The sequence below is a fragment of the Doryrhamphus excisus genome, linkage group LG1 (assembly GCF_037039965.1).
Source record: "Doryrhamphus excisus strain RoL-2023G ecotype Guam linkage group LG1, RoL_Dexc_Guam_v1.1, whole genome shotgun sequence".
Taxonomy (NCBI): domain Eukaryota; kingdom Metazoa; phylum Chordata; class Actinopteri; order Syngnathiformes; family Syngnathidae; genus Doryrhamphus; species Doryrhamphus excisus.
In genome coordinates, this window is record NC_136357.1 from 21,186,456 (window position 1) to 21,199,710 (window position 13,255).

Sequence of the window (13,255 nt, forward strand, 5' to 3'; positions counted from 1 at the left end):
CCAACGCATGGTAATGTTTTTACCAGGACCAATGGCGACACCTTGTGGTCAAATATGTATCCATTTGTGTGCCTGTTACAATTGTCACTAAAAGATGATATTTTTCCCCTATTTTAGTATTTCATTTCAGGGAGGTTTGGCATATTCAGAGTTAGTTTTTAGACTACCCTTATTTACTCTTTTGCAGAGAGAGCTGTTGTACAAATGTCGAGGCGCAATAATAACTATAAGGTTGCATTAAACAACGCCGAATTAAGGGGGTGATACAAATGGATGGATATCTCCATGAAAAGATGTTTACATTTGTCATATTTGGGTTTTAAAACCAAGCCAAGTTTGAATGTGCGTGTTTGTAGAGTATGGAGCGTTTTTTCCGCCTCTGAGGGGTTGGTAGTGGTCCATAAAAGGGGTCTTATTGTACCTGCATGGGTCTACTTCAAATACAGGCACGTTATAGTTGTTTTGGAGCAACATTATGACGACGTTTGAGCTCCTCTTCCAGCTAGGACCTTTAACCGAGCCTTGTGCTATGAGCAGATCGCCCTATTGGCCAATGGCGGCTGACGGCAAAGCTGATGTGACCAGAAGCTGCGCGCTCATTGGATGAATGTTATGTGACTTCACTGGAAGCTCTTTAGTGATTGGCTACTGTCGGCCTTTAGTTTAAGCGCTGTACCTAACTGTGCTGTGTTCCGGAACACAGTAACCAACATCAGGTGAGCTTTGCGTTGTTGCAGAATTGGGTCATACGCCAACAACAAATATATTTTAACATGTCTATAAAGACTGCGAGATGTCATTCATGGCATTTTAAATGTTGGTATTTCGGTTTTGTTGTACAGTACTTAAGTTCTGTCCAAAGTTAGAAAATACATCTTTCTCAGGGCACTGCTGTTTTTAAGAACCTATTGCCAAGATCCTTTAAGATTCTTTAAGGTCCTTAAAGATCCTACCTGTATGTGGCAGGGGCGCTCAGCTGATTTTAAGGGCACAGTGCAAAAAAAGCTGGTCGAAGAATCTCTATATTAACACCTTTTGATTAGCATAAAGATGAATTCATTCATTCATTCATTTTCTACCGCTTTTTCCTCACGAGGGTCGCGGGGCGTGCTGGAGCCTATCCCGGCTGTCTTTGGGTGAGAGGCGGGGAGAGCTTGTTGCCTCTGCCTGCTGTCAGTCACGGCACAGTTTGTTGACAAGCCAGTAGTTCAAATTTGAAGGAGAACAAAAGTCTTCATCGGGAGATGTGAATGTGGCATCACTCTTCCGCCACAAAGCTCTTCAGAGACTCCAATATAAAACAAAGCAGTGTCAGTTCAATTAACATAAATATGTCTAACATGGCCGTTTCAGCTTTCAATTTTGAAGAAAATTTGTCTTTTCTACCATATGAGTCACCAATTTGTTATGTGTAAACTGGAAAAGAGTTGGGGTCACAGAGTGGGTTGTCTTAATAATTTGCCACCCTTTATTTGAACTGCTATTTTCTCAGGAATGGCAATAGAACATACAAAAATTCAGTGCATACACAGGGTCAGAATTCAAGTAGATACACTACATTCACCTAAATCTTATCAAAAGCACTGCTGAAGGTTCCACAATGTTTATAACCTGCCCTGTTAACGTATTTTTGACACTGGAACTGGAAATATCTGCATGTCAGAATTAGATAACGTTCATTCATTCATTCATTTTCTACCGCTTTTTCCTCACAAGGGTTGTGGGGGTGCTGGAACCTATCCCAGCTGTCTTCGGGCCAGAGGTGGGGTACACCCTGGACTGGTGGCCAGCCAATCACAGGGCACATATAGACAAACAACCATTCACACTCACATTCATACCTATGGACAATTTGCAGTCGCCAATCAACCTAGTATGTTTTTGGAATGTGGGAGGAAACCGCAGTACCCGGAGAAAACATAAAGATGAATTAATTTTGATTTTTTTAAAGTCAGAGTACTATGAAAAAACATAAACAATAAAGTTGGAAAAAGTTATAAATTAAGTGTGAGAATATAGCAATGAAGTTATAATTTTGAGAAGAAGAAAGTTAAATTAGTTGGAAAACAGCAGAAATGAAAAAAAAACAGCTGTCAATAAAGTCAAAATAGGAAGGAAAAAATGTATTCTGATAAGAAAATAAGGTGCAATTTTTTTAAAGATTTAATGTGTAATATTATGAAGAGAAATATGTCATTTTAGTGGCATGGAAATTAAATATGATTTTTTTAAGTTGTGATATTATCAGAAACAAAACCAAATAGTTTGGGGGATAAGTAAAAATATTCTGGGAATAAAGTCATAATAATTTCAAGAAGAAAAAAATGTATGAACATTGTTTCAGAAGAAAGTGGAAATATTTGTACAATTAAAAAGGAAAAAGATCAAAACAGGGAAAAAAGAGCAAAGAGTGAGGTTAATATAAATAATAAGCGTTTTAACATGTCTACATGTGTTGCTTTACCAAATAACAAAGTAGCTCTATATGATAGGAGCACTGTTTTTAAGGAATCGGTTGCAAAAATATTTGTTACTTCCATTTTGAAGGGGACTCGCGTTCCATTTCAGGTTGATAAGCCATCAGTGTAAAATCATACAAAACCTCAAGACTGATGGTGTCCAATACTTTAGTACAGGATGTTTACAAAATGACTTTTTATGAAAGGTAAGTTAAGTGTTGTATTGTTTTGCCACTTAATAATCAACAGTAATTAACTTCTTATTACACTTTTGCCTGGTGCCTTGGTATCTTCATTTCAGCCACCATGGATCTTGTCCTGAACGTCGCCGACCACTACGTGTTCACGCCTTACGTGTACCCAGCGTCGTGGGCAGAGGACGGTACCCTGCGGCAGATCCTCAGCCTACTAGTGGTGACCAACCTTGGAGCGACGGCGCTCTACCTGAGTCTGGGAGCCATCAGCTACTACTTCATCTTTGACCATGACCTCATGAAACACCCCCACTTCTTAGAGGTAATTGTTTAATACCCTGCGGTTTACACGTCAGGATACTTGGGCCGCCCCTTGGCCATACTGTATGTAGTACTAATAGGCAAGAAAAGTAAAAGTACTCCTGTTTGTGATACAGTAGGACAAGGATGTCCAAAGTGTTTTTTTTATGCAGCACATTCTAAAAATGTAATTTAATAAAATATAGCAAAATTTGTATACATTTTGCGAGAATATAGTCAAAATATTAAGAGAAAAAAATAATGTCATTTTAGCAGCATAAAGTTGAAATATTAACAGAAAAAGTTTTTAAAGTTGTTTTTTATGCAGCACATTCTAAAAATGTAATTTAATGAAATATAGCAAAATTTGTATACATTTTGCGAGAGTATATTATTAAAACATTAAGAGAAAAAAATAATGTCATTTTAGCAGCATAAAGTTAACGGAAAAATGTTTTTAAAGTCGTTTTTTAAAGCAAGAAGTAAAGTTGTAATTTTGAGGAAATTTAGGTTGTGGAAAAGTTGCTCAGAGAAGTCAAAATAGGGGAATGAAATCATACTTATGAAAATAAAATTTACAGGGAGAAGGTACATGGTATTTAAAAAAAACAGCAGAAATGAAAAAAGCATTTTATGACAATAAAGTCGTATTCTAAGGAGAAAAAAAAGTTGCAATTCTATGAGAATACAATTGTAAAATATGAAGAAGTGTAATGTTCTTTTAGTGGCATAGAGTCTAAATGTATAAGAAAAGGTAAAGTAATAATTTATGAGAAACAAACAAAAGAAAATAAAGTTATAAATTCTGGGAAATTGCTGTAGTGGTAGCAGCGCATACACTGACCATCATGTGCGATTCCCGCCACAGACTTTTCCTGTTGTCCTTAAAGCAAACACTTTCATCCCACAGAATCAAGTTTGGCGGGAGATCAAGTATGCGCTGACCTCGCTTCCCTGGATCAGCATTCCCACCGTTGCGCTGTTCTTCGCCGAAGTCCGAGGATACAGCAAATTGTACGACAACGTCCACGACTCACCCTTGGGTACGACATCGCTCGCTTGTGGTGGCTTCTGTTCTTTTCGCTTTCAAATCCTTGGATTTGCTCCTTGTTTGCTAACCGATCTGGAACGCTTGCAGGTTGGACCGGACTTTTCCTGAGTATGATCTCCTTCCTGTTTTTCACCGACATGTGCATTTATTGGATTCACCGCTTCCTGCATCATAAACTTATTTACAAGGTGAGTACAGTCGTATGTTGCCAAGTAAGCCCGAGTCTTCAAGCTATTTTAGCCCAGAGCTGAGCCGAAAGGGAAAGCTCCCAATGGACCGGCCCATCGACGTTCCGACCTTCACCTTTGGTCATGACCCTCGGGTCGTGACCAAAATCATAAGATCACAGCCGAAAAGAGTTTTCTCCGCAGGGTACCTGGGCTCTCCCTTAGAGATAAGGTGATCAGCACTGTTACCCGGGAGAAACCCAGGGCTCTAATTTGGTAGACCAGGCGTCCAGCACAGCCAAGAAGATGAACGATGAGTAGATCTGTCTTGTGTTTTATGCTGGTTCAGACGCTTACATGAAATAGTGGTTGCTGGTTGCATTGAAATGTGCCTGACACTCCAAAAAACCCGCTTGTGAGGTTTTGGTGGCGTGTCTGCACTGTGCACCTGTCAGCCAATTCACCACTGCGCAGGGTGCGCTTCGCCTGCGCCAAGAACAGACCATGTCTGGGCTGGCGCGATGTTTTGTCACAAAATTGTCACTGCGACAAGCTGAAAATGTGGACAACTTCCACAGGTGCGCCGCCACACCCATCTCAGTGCAGCTCAGTGTACTAAATTGGCTGCATGGGGTGCGCCACCTTGCGCTGCGCCACGAAATTAGAGCACAATGTCTCTTAGCTGGCCGTGCAATACCTTGGATCTACTGAGAGATGTATGAAGTAGCCAGAGACGGAAGTCTGGGCTTCATTGCTAAGGCTCCCGTCCCCACAGCCCGACTTCTGATAAGCAGAAGGCTTAGTTTAAATGTGCGTCGGTTGAGGACGTTTGCTGAAATCCCTTTGCCATCTTGCCCCAAATGCAGCTTTTCCACAAACCGCACCACGTGTGGAAGATCCCCACGCCGTTCGCCAGTCACGCCTTCCACCCGGTGGACGGCTTCATGCAGGGGCTCCCGTACCACATCTACCCCTTCCTCTTCCCGCTCCAAAAGGTGCTCTACTTGGTCCTGTACGTCTTCGTCAACATTTGGACCATCTCCATCCACGACGGCGACTACCGGGTCCCGAGTGCTATGACGGGAGTCATCAATGGCTCGGCGCACCACACCGACCACCATCTCTTCTTCGACTACAACTATGGCCAGTACTTCACGCTGTGGGACCGCCTGGGGGGCTCCTACCGCCACCCGTCGGCGCTGATGGGGAAGGGGCCGCGTGACCTGATCCGCAAGCTTCAAGCAGACGGGAAGTTAGCGAAGGGACTGCGAAGTGCGACGTGCAAAGAGGAGTAACGGTTGTGTAACCGTTGGGAAATGTAATTTTAAAGACGGCCCAATTCAGAATAGTTTGGGTTCTTCTATTTGCCAAATAGCAGTTGGGAAATTCCACAAGGAAAACTTGGCATTTCCGAATCTCACCATAAGTGTCCAAATAGCTCCTATTCGGAGACGAGAAAGCGAACATGGACACAAAATGTGTAGCTGAATTCTTCCAAGTCTTCGTTGTTCTTTAAGGCCGTGTTCACATTTGGTCCTGGCTAAAAATAACAAGATGCATGATGCGCATTTTGGTGCGGTTCGCTTCGCATTCACACTGGCATGATTAGGACTGGTGAAGAACATTTTCATAAAAGACAGTTTTATGACCCTTTTATTTTTCCTCATAAATTACAAGTGCATTCTGGTAAAATTTTAACTTTTTGGTTTGTTAGAATGCCCCCCCCCCATTTTTCTGTTTTTTTCCAAATATTTCAACTTCCTTCTTAAATAATTTTTGTAAAAAAAAAAAATTCTTTAATATTTCAACTCTATGGTACTAAAATGATATTATTTTTCCTCATAAATTAAGAGTGTATTCTGGTAAAATTGTAACTTTTTTGTTCCTTAGAATGCAACTTTTTTCTCTTCATATTTCCACTTTATTGTTGTAGAATTACTGCTGATTTTTCCAATTTTGCTTGTTTTGGATTTATTGTTTTATTATTTTATTAGAATGTGGCGCAAATAGCCCCCGGGCCGCACTTTGGACCCCCCCTGACTTAGTGGGACCTAAGACGTTTGTATTCACATTCTTAACAGCCTTTTTTTGACATAGCCATAAAACGATACACTTTAGCCCAAATGTTTAAAATGTACTGGAAATGGTCAGTGGACTGTTGTGTAATGCCTTTCTATCATCAGTGGAGATCGAACCAGCAACCCTGAGGTTGGGAGACAACCACTACACCACCCCAATAAGCCAATATGACTTAACACAGGCCGCACGGTGGACAGTGGTTTTCATGTTGCCCACACGGGAGATCGGAAAGACCCGGGTTCGATTCTGTGTGTTCCAAAAACATGCACTGGTTTTTCGTGCATGGTTCTTCCGTGTGAGGATAAGCAGCATAGGAAATGCATGGATGGCCTTAACACAGCAGCAGTTACATTTTGTTTAATAAGCAAAATGATTGCACACGGGGAAGAAAAGGCGAACAAAAGGAGCCTACCTACGTCCGCTTGTTTCACTGGTGTTTTGTACAAATAGACAAGCTAAAGGTGCTCTGTAGGGTTGCGTCATTCGTTCATCTCAGCAAAAGAAGATGGGCGCCCAGAGGAAGGATCGCATGGCCGCTCCTGCCGCCATACCTGCCAGTAATCCTAGCGCCAGGTGGTCAAACACGCCATCGAAGGGGTCCCTGTGAACTATCACCTGGTGGGTGCCTTCCATAGGAGGAAACAACATGGCCGACCGTAAGCCCCGTTAAAGGTAAACATGGCTGACTATGAAGTATACCTGGTCCTGCTCCAGGCGTCATGTAGAAGGTGTGGTAGTGGCCGAGGGGTACGGCCTCATAGGAGTCGTTGTACGGGTCATACGTGAACACCTGAGGAAGACAACAGTCTCCAGAAGCCATATTTAAAAACAAACAATCACGGGAAGGTGGACCGCTCACCGGGTTCCTCCTGGTTTCTAGCATGGTCAGTTTCCAGGCTCTGGGGAAAAGGCACAGGAACAAAAGCAAATCTCAGGTTGGACTGCTAAAATGGAGTTTTTAGTGATGCTCTAGCTGCAATAGTGGCCACATAGTGAAAATTAAAGCATGCAACTTTGCCACTTTGATGTTTTGTAAAGCAACACGTAGATATGTGTGACTGTTATGACTTTATTCCTGTAATATTTTATACTTTTCCCCAACCTCCAAAAATGACAACTAAGTTTTGTTTGTTTCTCATAATACTATGACTTTAAAAAAATCATTTATTTTGTCTTTAATATTTTGAATTTATGCTTCTAAAAGTACAAAAAATATATATATTATGGGAATAAATTTACAAATTTAAATAATAATAAAATAATTACAAAAATAATTTTAAAAAGACCAGTAAAAAAGAACAAAGTTGATATTTATAATAGCCTTTTTCACCTTTATGACAAAGCTGAGCTTTCTAGAAATATATGTAACTTCTTAGCATACTAACAGTGCTGTGTTGCTTTACAAAAATATCAAAGATGCAAAGTTGCATCCTTTCATTTTTCAGTATGTGGCCGCTGCTGAAGAATAGCAGTGCTTCTTGGACCAGATGCAACTCAACAAAACCTAAAGTCCCCCAATCAGTTCTCGGCTTCGTGCTCAGTGCGCTTGACAAAAGCGAAGCCAGCCAGAATCCAGACGGCGTAATTTACACAAGATGAGCAGGTAATTATTATGGAGTATTATGAGTGTGAAAATATTGTTACTTCCAAAAGCAATCCTATCACCACCAATAGAATGAGGGCAGAATAAAGCTATGCATGGAAATACATAAGTTAACAGTAATTATACTAATATACCCTACTAATATGTTTAGTTATCAGCAGTCAACATTGCACAGCTTAAGCATATTGACAATTATGCATTCAAATTCATTCATTTATTCATTTTCTTCCACTTGGAAGGATGCTAGGTTAATTGGCCACTCCAAATTGTCCATAGGTATGAATGTGAGTGTGAATGGTTGTTTGTCTATATGTGCCCTGTGATTGGCTGGCCACCAGTCCAGGGTGTACCCCGCCTCTCGCCCGAAGACAGCTGGGATAGGCTCCAGCACCCCCGCAACCCTTGTGAGGATAAGCGGTAGAAAATGAATGAATGAACTGTTATTTCATCTTTGAAATATGTTTTTGTTGTCATATTTTACTGCTAAATGCTGCATGTGGTTGTGACCACTAGATGACAGCGTTGTTGTAGGTATTTTCTTCCAGTTGATTGATCCCTCATAGTGCTTATTGCAGCAAATATTGTAATATGAGAAGACTTAACAGGCTGAGGACTGCTGGGAAATATGTCTGAAAACACGTATATTTCATCTTGCATTTATTTTCCTGGTGTACGATGAAAAGTAAGTAAATAGAGTGTATTCTCTCGGTTTTAAATCTATATCTCTTATAGAGATTTTCATCAGGGAATGCTAGTGAATTAGTGTGATCTCAAAGTAAAAAGCCATTTTAAACTGTCTTGAGTTAATTTTTGGGCATGCTTGCAATACACTATTGAGGCAACCTTGAGACATGCTGAAGAAAGTCTAGAATGAAGCATTCTAGTGATGAAGAAATGATTGAACTGAGTGTAGTCTGTGTAAGTACACCCACATGGACTCGTCCTCGTTGTTGGCACACAGGTTCATCGTTGAGCCGTCCTTGAACTGGACCACAATGACATTGTCCTGGGGGTTGGTCTCAGGAGGAGCCACGCCTACAATCAATTAAAAATCATTTGAATTAAGGGTCTCTAAATTTAAAACGTGAGGAGAAAAGCTGTATGCCCAGGCAGTAGCTGTAGTACTTCCACATTGGAGCCATTGTACTTCATGATTTGTCAGATGCTGGGCGGTGGCCACACAGTCAGGAGATCAGGAAGACCCGGGTTCGATTCTCCGCTTCGAGCATCCTTGTGTGGAGATTGGATGTTCTCCCCGTTCATATGTTTTTTTCCGGGTACTCCGGTTTTCCTCCCACATTCCAAAAACATGCACGTTAGCTTGATTGGCGACTCCAAATTGTCCAGATACGCTCCTGAGTAACATCAGTAAGAAGGCACTCCCCTTCCTGAAAAAACATGGGTGTCCAAACTGTGGCACAGGGGCCATCTGTGGAGCGTGGCTCATTGCAAAATAAAATAAAGGTGAAAATTTGATAAAAAAACTACAAAAAGCTAAAATGTTGAAACTAATTACTAAAAAACACAGATTTGTTGTTAAATGTACAGTATGTATAATAAGGTTTTTAACTCAATATTTAATTTCAATATTGAACAAAGCAAAATTTGTTCTCAATCAGAAATCACTCCACACTCTTTATTGCTCTCTGGTTCTACCATATCTTATTTATTGTGTGGAAATATGGGCTAATAACTATAAAAGGAATCTTCACTCGCTAAATGTACTGCAAAAAAGGTCAGTAAGGATAAATCATAATGCCACCTACAGAGAACATACTAACTCCTTATTTCTAAAATCACAAATACTTCAACTTGCTGATATAGTTCATCTTCAAACAGCTAAAATAATGCATAAGGCTAAAAATAAGCAATTACCTAAAAATGTCATCCAATACTTCTCTACAAGAGAGGAGAAATATGATCTCAGGGAAGAAGTACACTTGAAACACTTCTATGCTAGGACTACGTTATGCTAGCTATAGCATTTCAGTATGTGGAATCAAACTATGGAATGGATTGAGTAAGGAAATCAAACAATGCACAACGATGAGCCAATTCAAGAAACAATACAAGCAGTTGATGTTTGCTAAATACAAGGATGAAGAGTCTTGAACCAGTCATGATGTGCTATATATATCACTATATTGACACTTACTATGGTACCCATTATGGCATTGGATGCTCATATCACCGAGTACTTTGGTACAAGGTACATTATTTAAAAACAAAAACAAAAACTTAAATTATATTAGGAAAGCAGGAAGTGAACAAATGTAACAGTTAGTGATTGTAAAAGTACCAGATGGAGGGGTAGGATTTAATAAGCTTTGCTTCTTCCTACTCCTTTTGGACATGTGGAACTGGGAACTGATTATGGGATGCACTCAATTGTAATCTGATGCATGTTCAAATGAAATTAAACCATTACCATTACCATTACCATAAATGTCCTTGAATGATGAAATTGTCACGGTTCGGCTTGAGAGCTTTACGGTTCGACCCCAGGATGCAGAGAACAGGACCAAGTGCAGGTAAATAATATTTATTCTGTGCAACAGCAGCAGAAGAAAAAGCAACTCAGGTAGCAAACGGACAAACGACAATGATCCAACCCAGAGAGATGCACACACCTGAACTAAATAGACACAAATTAGGGACAGGTGTGGATGATTGGGACAACGAAGGAAGACAGGGCAAAAACAGGAAGTCCAATAAAAAATAAGAGTGTCCCAAAAAGTAAACCAAAGCCCAGACAGGAAACTCAGACAAACTGTCACACAGGAACTCACACAGGGCGTGACAGAAATGTCAGCTACTTTCTGCAGTTGAGTAAATAAATGGCCAACGCCGCAACACGAGGAAACCTGATATCGTGCAACTGTTCGTTGCACTGTTACTTTTGTAACTGCTACATTTGTTCACTTCCTGCTCTACAAATATAATTTAAGTTTTTTTATTTTTTACTGTATTTTATTAATTTTCATTTTATTTATTTATTTATTTTTAATGGGGTTTTTTTGTCACATACCGAAGTAGGAGGTGATATGAGCATCCAATGCCATAATGGGTACCATAGTAAGTGTCAATATAGTGATATATATAGCACATCATGACTGGTTCAAGACTCTTCATCCTTGTATTTAGCAAACATCAACTGCTTGTATTGTTTCTTGAATTGGCTCATCGTTGTGCATTGTTTGATTTCCTTACTCAATCCATTCCATAGTTTGATTCCACATACTGAAATGCTATGGCTAGCATAACGTAGTCCTAGCATAGAAGTGTTTCAAATGTACTTCTTCCCTGAGATCATATTTCTCCTCTCTTGTAGAGAAGTATTAGATGACATTTTTAGCTAATTGCTTATTTTTAGCCTTATGCATTATTTTAGCTGTTTGAAGATTAACTATATCAGCAAGTTGAAGTATTTGTGATTTTAGAAATATGGACTTAGTATGTTCTCTGTAGGCGGCATTTTGCTCTCAAAGAATGTTGTCAGTAATATCTTTGACACCTCAAAAAAAAATCCAAAAGTTTGTTTGTCCGGCCCTATTTTTCATCATGCATTTCTTTTTAATTTAATGTTAAAATCTCATCTCGTTCCCACGGATTCAATCTCGTGCATGGCCTCGTCTCGTGAGTTAGGTGACTGGTGCCACCCCTGATTTCAAATGAAGCAATAAGAACGAATTGCACAACACAACCCGTCAACCTGTACCTCGACATTCCAGGCCGCTCCGCACGTCTATGCACGTGAACTTGAGGTTGACGCGGTGCTCCAACTCTCGCCGGCTGTCGCTCTTGTAAAAGCAGAGACTCCCGTCTATCCACAGGTCACACCAGTTTAACTTCCAGCGCTTCAGCACGGATGCTAGTCAGCAGACACGACAGCCGATCATAAAAGTGATCAATAAAAGCTTTATTTTGCAATGGCGTGCTACTTACTCTGCCTCCAAAGCCAGCCTGACCTCATGAGTGCCATGGTTCCAAATATTGTAAGGTTACAATCCAACGGTTTGTATACGGACACAGCCTGTTTATTCTCTGCCTCCCAGATTATTCTTTCCCTAGTCAGGTCTGAGTCAGAGGATAATTCTGGATTAGGCGTTCAGACACACCCCACCTCTCCTGCCCTTCACATCCCCTTTTATTGTTATTATATCATTATAGTATCACCTTCTCATCAACCCAATTAGCATTGTGCCCTTTTCACCGTAATCACTTTTTTTTAACTCAGCATAGACTACATTGTCACTAATGAGTCCAAAATGTGACATAATCTGGGGAGGATTAAACAATCAGTGCAGGTTGGTTATATGAGTGTTCCTAGACGCAACATGATGTACACCGGGGGTGTCCAGAATTTTTCCAGAACAAAAAAATGCTGAAAAATTAAAGAGCCAATTTGATATTTTGTAACTATATGCTAATAAAAAGCATCTCATCATTGTGATATGGGTGAAAAAGCCTATTACTAGTATCAACTTTGGGTTTTCCTCTCTTTTCTCCCCACTTTTTTTGATTTTTTTAAAATAAATGTTCCAAATATTTCATCTATCTCATTACAATGGTTACAATGGTGTGGAAAAAGTCACCACTGTGCCATGTTTTTGCCATTTATGAATAATAATGGCTCTCACTGTGGTTTGCTGGAGTCCCAAAGCTTTAGAAATGGCGTCATTCCACACTGATAGATCCCAACTAATCTCAGTTAAGTGTGAACCGCATTTTGTGTTCACTTGTTGTTGACTAATATTTCAATAATAATATTTCAATAATTGCAGTTGTTTAATTGTTTAGTGATCTGAAACATTTAAGTGTGACAAACTTGCAAAAAATAAAGAATCAGGAAGAATCAAACACTTTTTCACAATGCTGTACAAGGGTTAAGGGGGATTTCTTGTGCCAGTTGTGTGGAAATATACTGTATCGTACTGTATATATAACCTAACATGGATAACCCTCACATCCAGTAGCATGCAGTATATTAGGCGTAGTTTACTTATCATACATCTTGTTATAAAAATGCACACATTTAAATATATGTATTGAATTGTATCCTATTATTATATAGTGTACAGTTTATGGAGGCGGAGGAACAACTCGTTTGTTTTGTTTTGAAGAAAGCAAGGCGTAGACTGAAGATGTTTAAATTACGTCACGTCCTGTCTAGTGGGCGGGGCTTAAACTATCACCCCATTAACACACTATCGCTATAATGTTATAATGGTAATGATGCACAAATGTTGGACATCTGACGAGATTTTATCCTGTTGTTATATCATCACACATACATTTCTGTATGTCACTGTATGTCGAATAACTACATTTTGACGAAAGCGAGAAGACTCAAGATGTTAACTTCAAGTACGTAATTTCCGGTACAGTAGGCGGGCCTTAAA

At 39.9% G+C, this 13,255-nt stretch overlaps 2 protein-coding genes across 2 annotated transcripts; one reads left to right on the forward strand and one right to left on the reverse strand.

Moving 5' to 3' along the window:
* The first annotated feature begins 638 nt into the window (after window positions 1-638).
* LOC131132403 (lathosterol oxidase-like) lies at window positions 639-6,712 on the forward strand. The gene is made up of 5 exons (XM_058077997.2): window positions 639-716; window positions 2,761-2,975; window positions 3,864-3,996; window positions 4,092-4,192; window positions 5,038-6,712. The coding sequence occupies exons 2-5, from the start codon at window positions 2,766-2,768 to the stop codon at window positions 5,464-5,466; spliced, it is 873 nt and encodes a 290-aa protein (XP_057933980.2). The 5' UTR covers window positions 639-716; window positions 2,761-2,765; the 3' UTR covers window positions 5,467-6,712.
* On the reverse strand, window positions 5,915-11,954 carry plekhb1 (pleckstrin homology domain containing B1). Its single transcript, XM_058077734.2, has 6 exons — window positions 11,799-11,954; window positions 11,572-11,724; window positions 8,786-8,888; window positions 7,110-7,149; window positions 6,950-7,040; window positions 5,915-6,876 (listed from the first exon to the last, which is right to left on the reverse strand). Exons 1-6 carry the CDS (start codon window positions 11,833-11,835, stop codon window positions 6,743-6,745), a joined length of 558 nt encoding a protein of 185 aa, XP_057933717.2. The 5' UTR covers window positions 11,836-11,954; the 3' UTR covers window positions 5,915-6,742.
* Between the last annotated feature and the right edge of the window lie 1,301 nt (window positions 11,955-13,255).

Bases quoted from the DNA above. Each gene is read 5' to 3' on its own strand.
- LOC131132403 (XM_058077997.2), top strand. From the start codon at position 2,766: ATGGATCTTGTCCTGAACGTCGCCGACCACTACGTGTTCACGCCTTAC. The intron at 2,976-3,863 runs GTAATTGTTTAA...TTCATCCCACAG, and splicing joins AACACCCCCACTTCTTAGAG to AATCAAGTTTGGCGGGAGAT. The intron at 3,997-4,091 runs GTACGACATCGC...GAACGCTTGCAG, and splicing joins CGTCCACGACTCACCCTTGG to GTTGGACCGGACTTTTCCTG.
- plekhb1 (XM_058077734.2), bottom strand. From the start codon at position 11,835: ATGGCACTCATGAGGTCAGGCTGGCTTTGGAGGCAGA. The intron at 7,041-7,109 runs GTGAGCGGTCCA...TGTCTTCCTCAG, and splicing joins TAGAAACCAGGAGGAACCCG to GTGTTCACGTATGACCCGTA. The intron at 6,877-6,949 runs GTATACTTCATA...CTCCTATGGAAG, and splicing joins GACGCCTGGAGCAGGACCAG to GCACCCACCAGGTGATAGTT.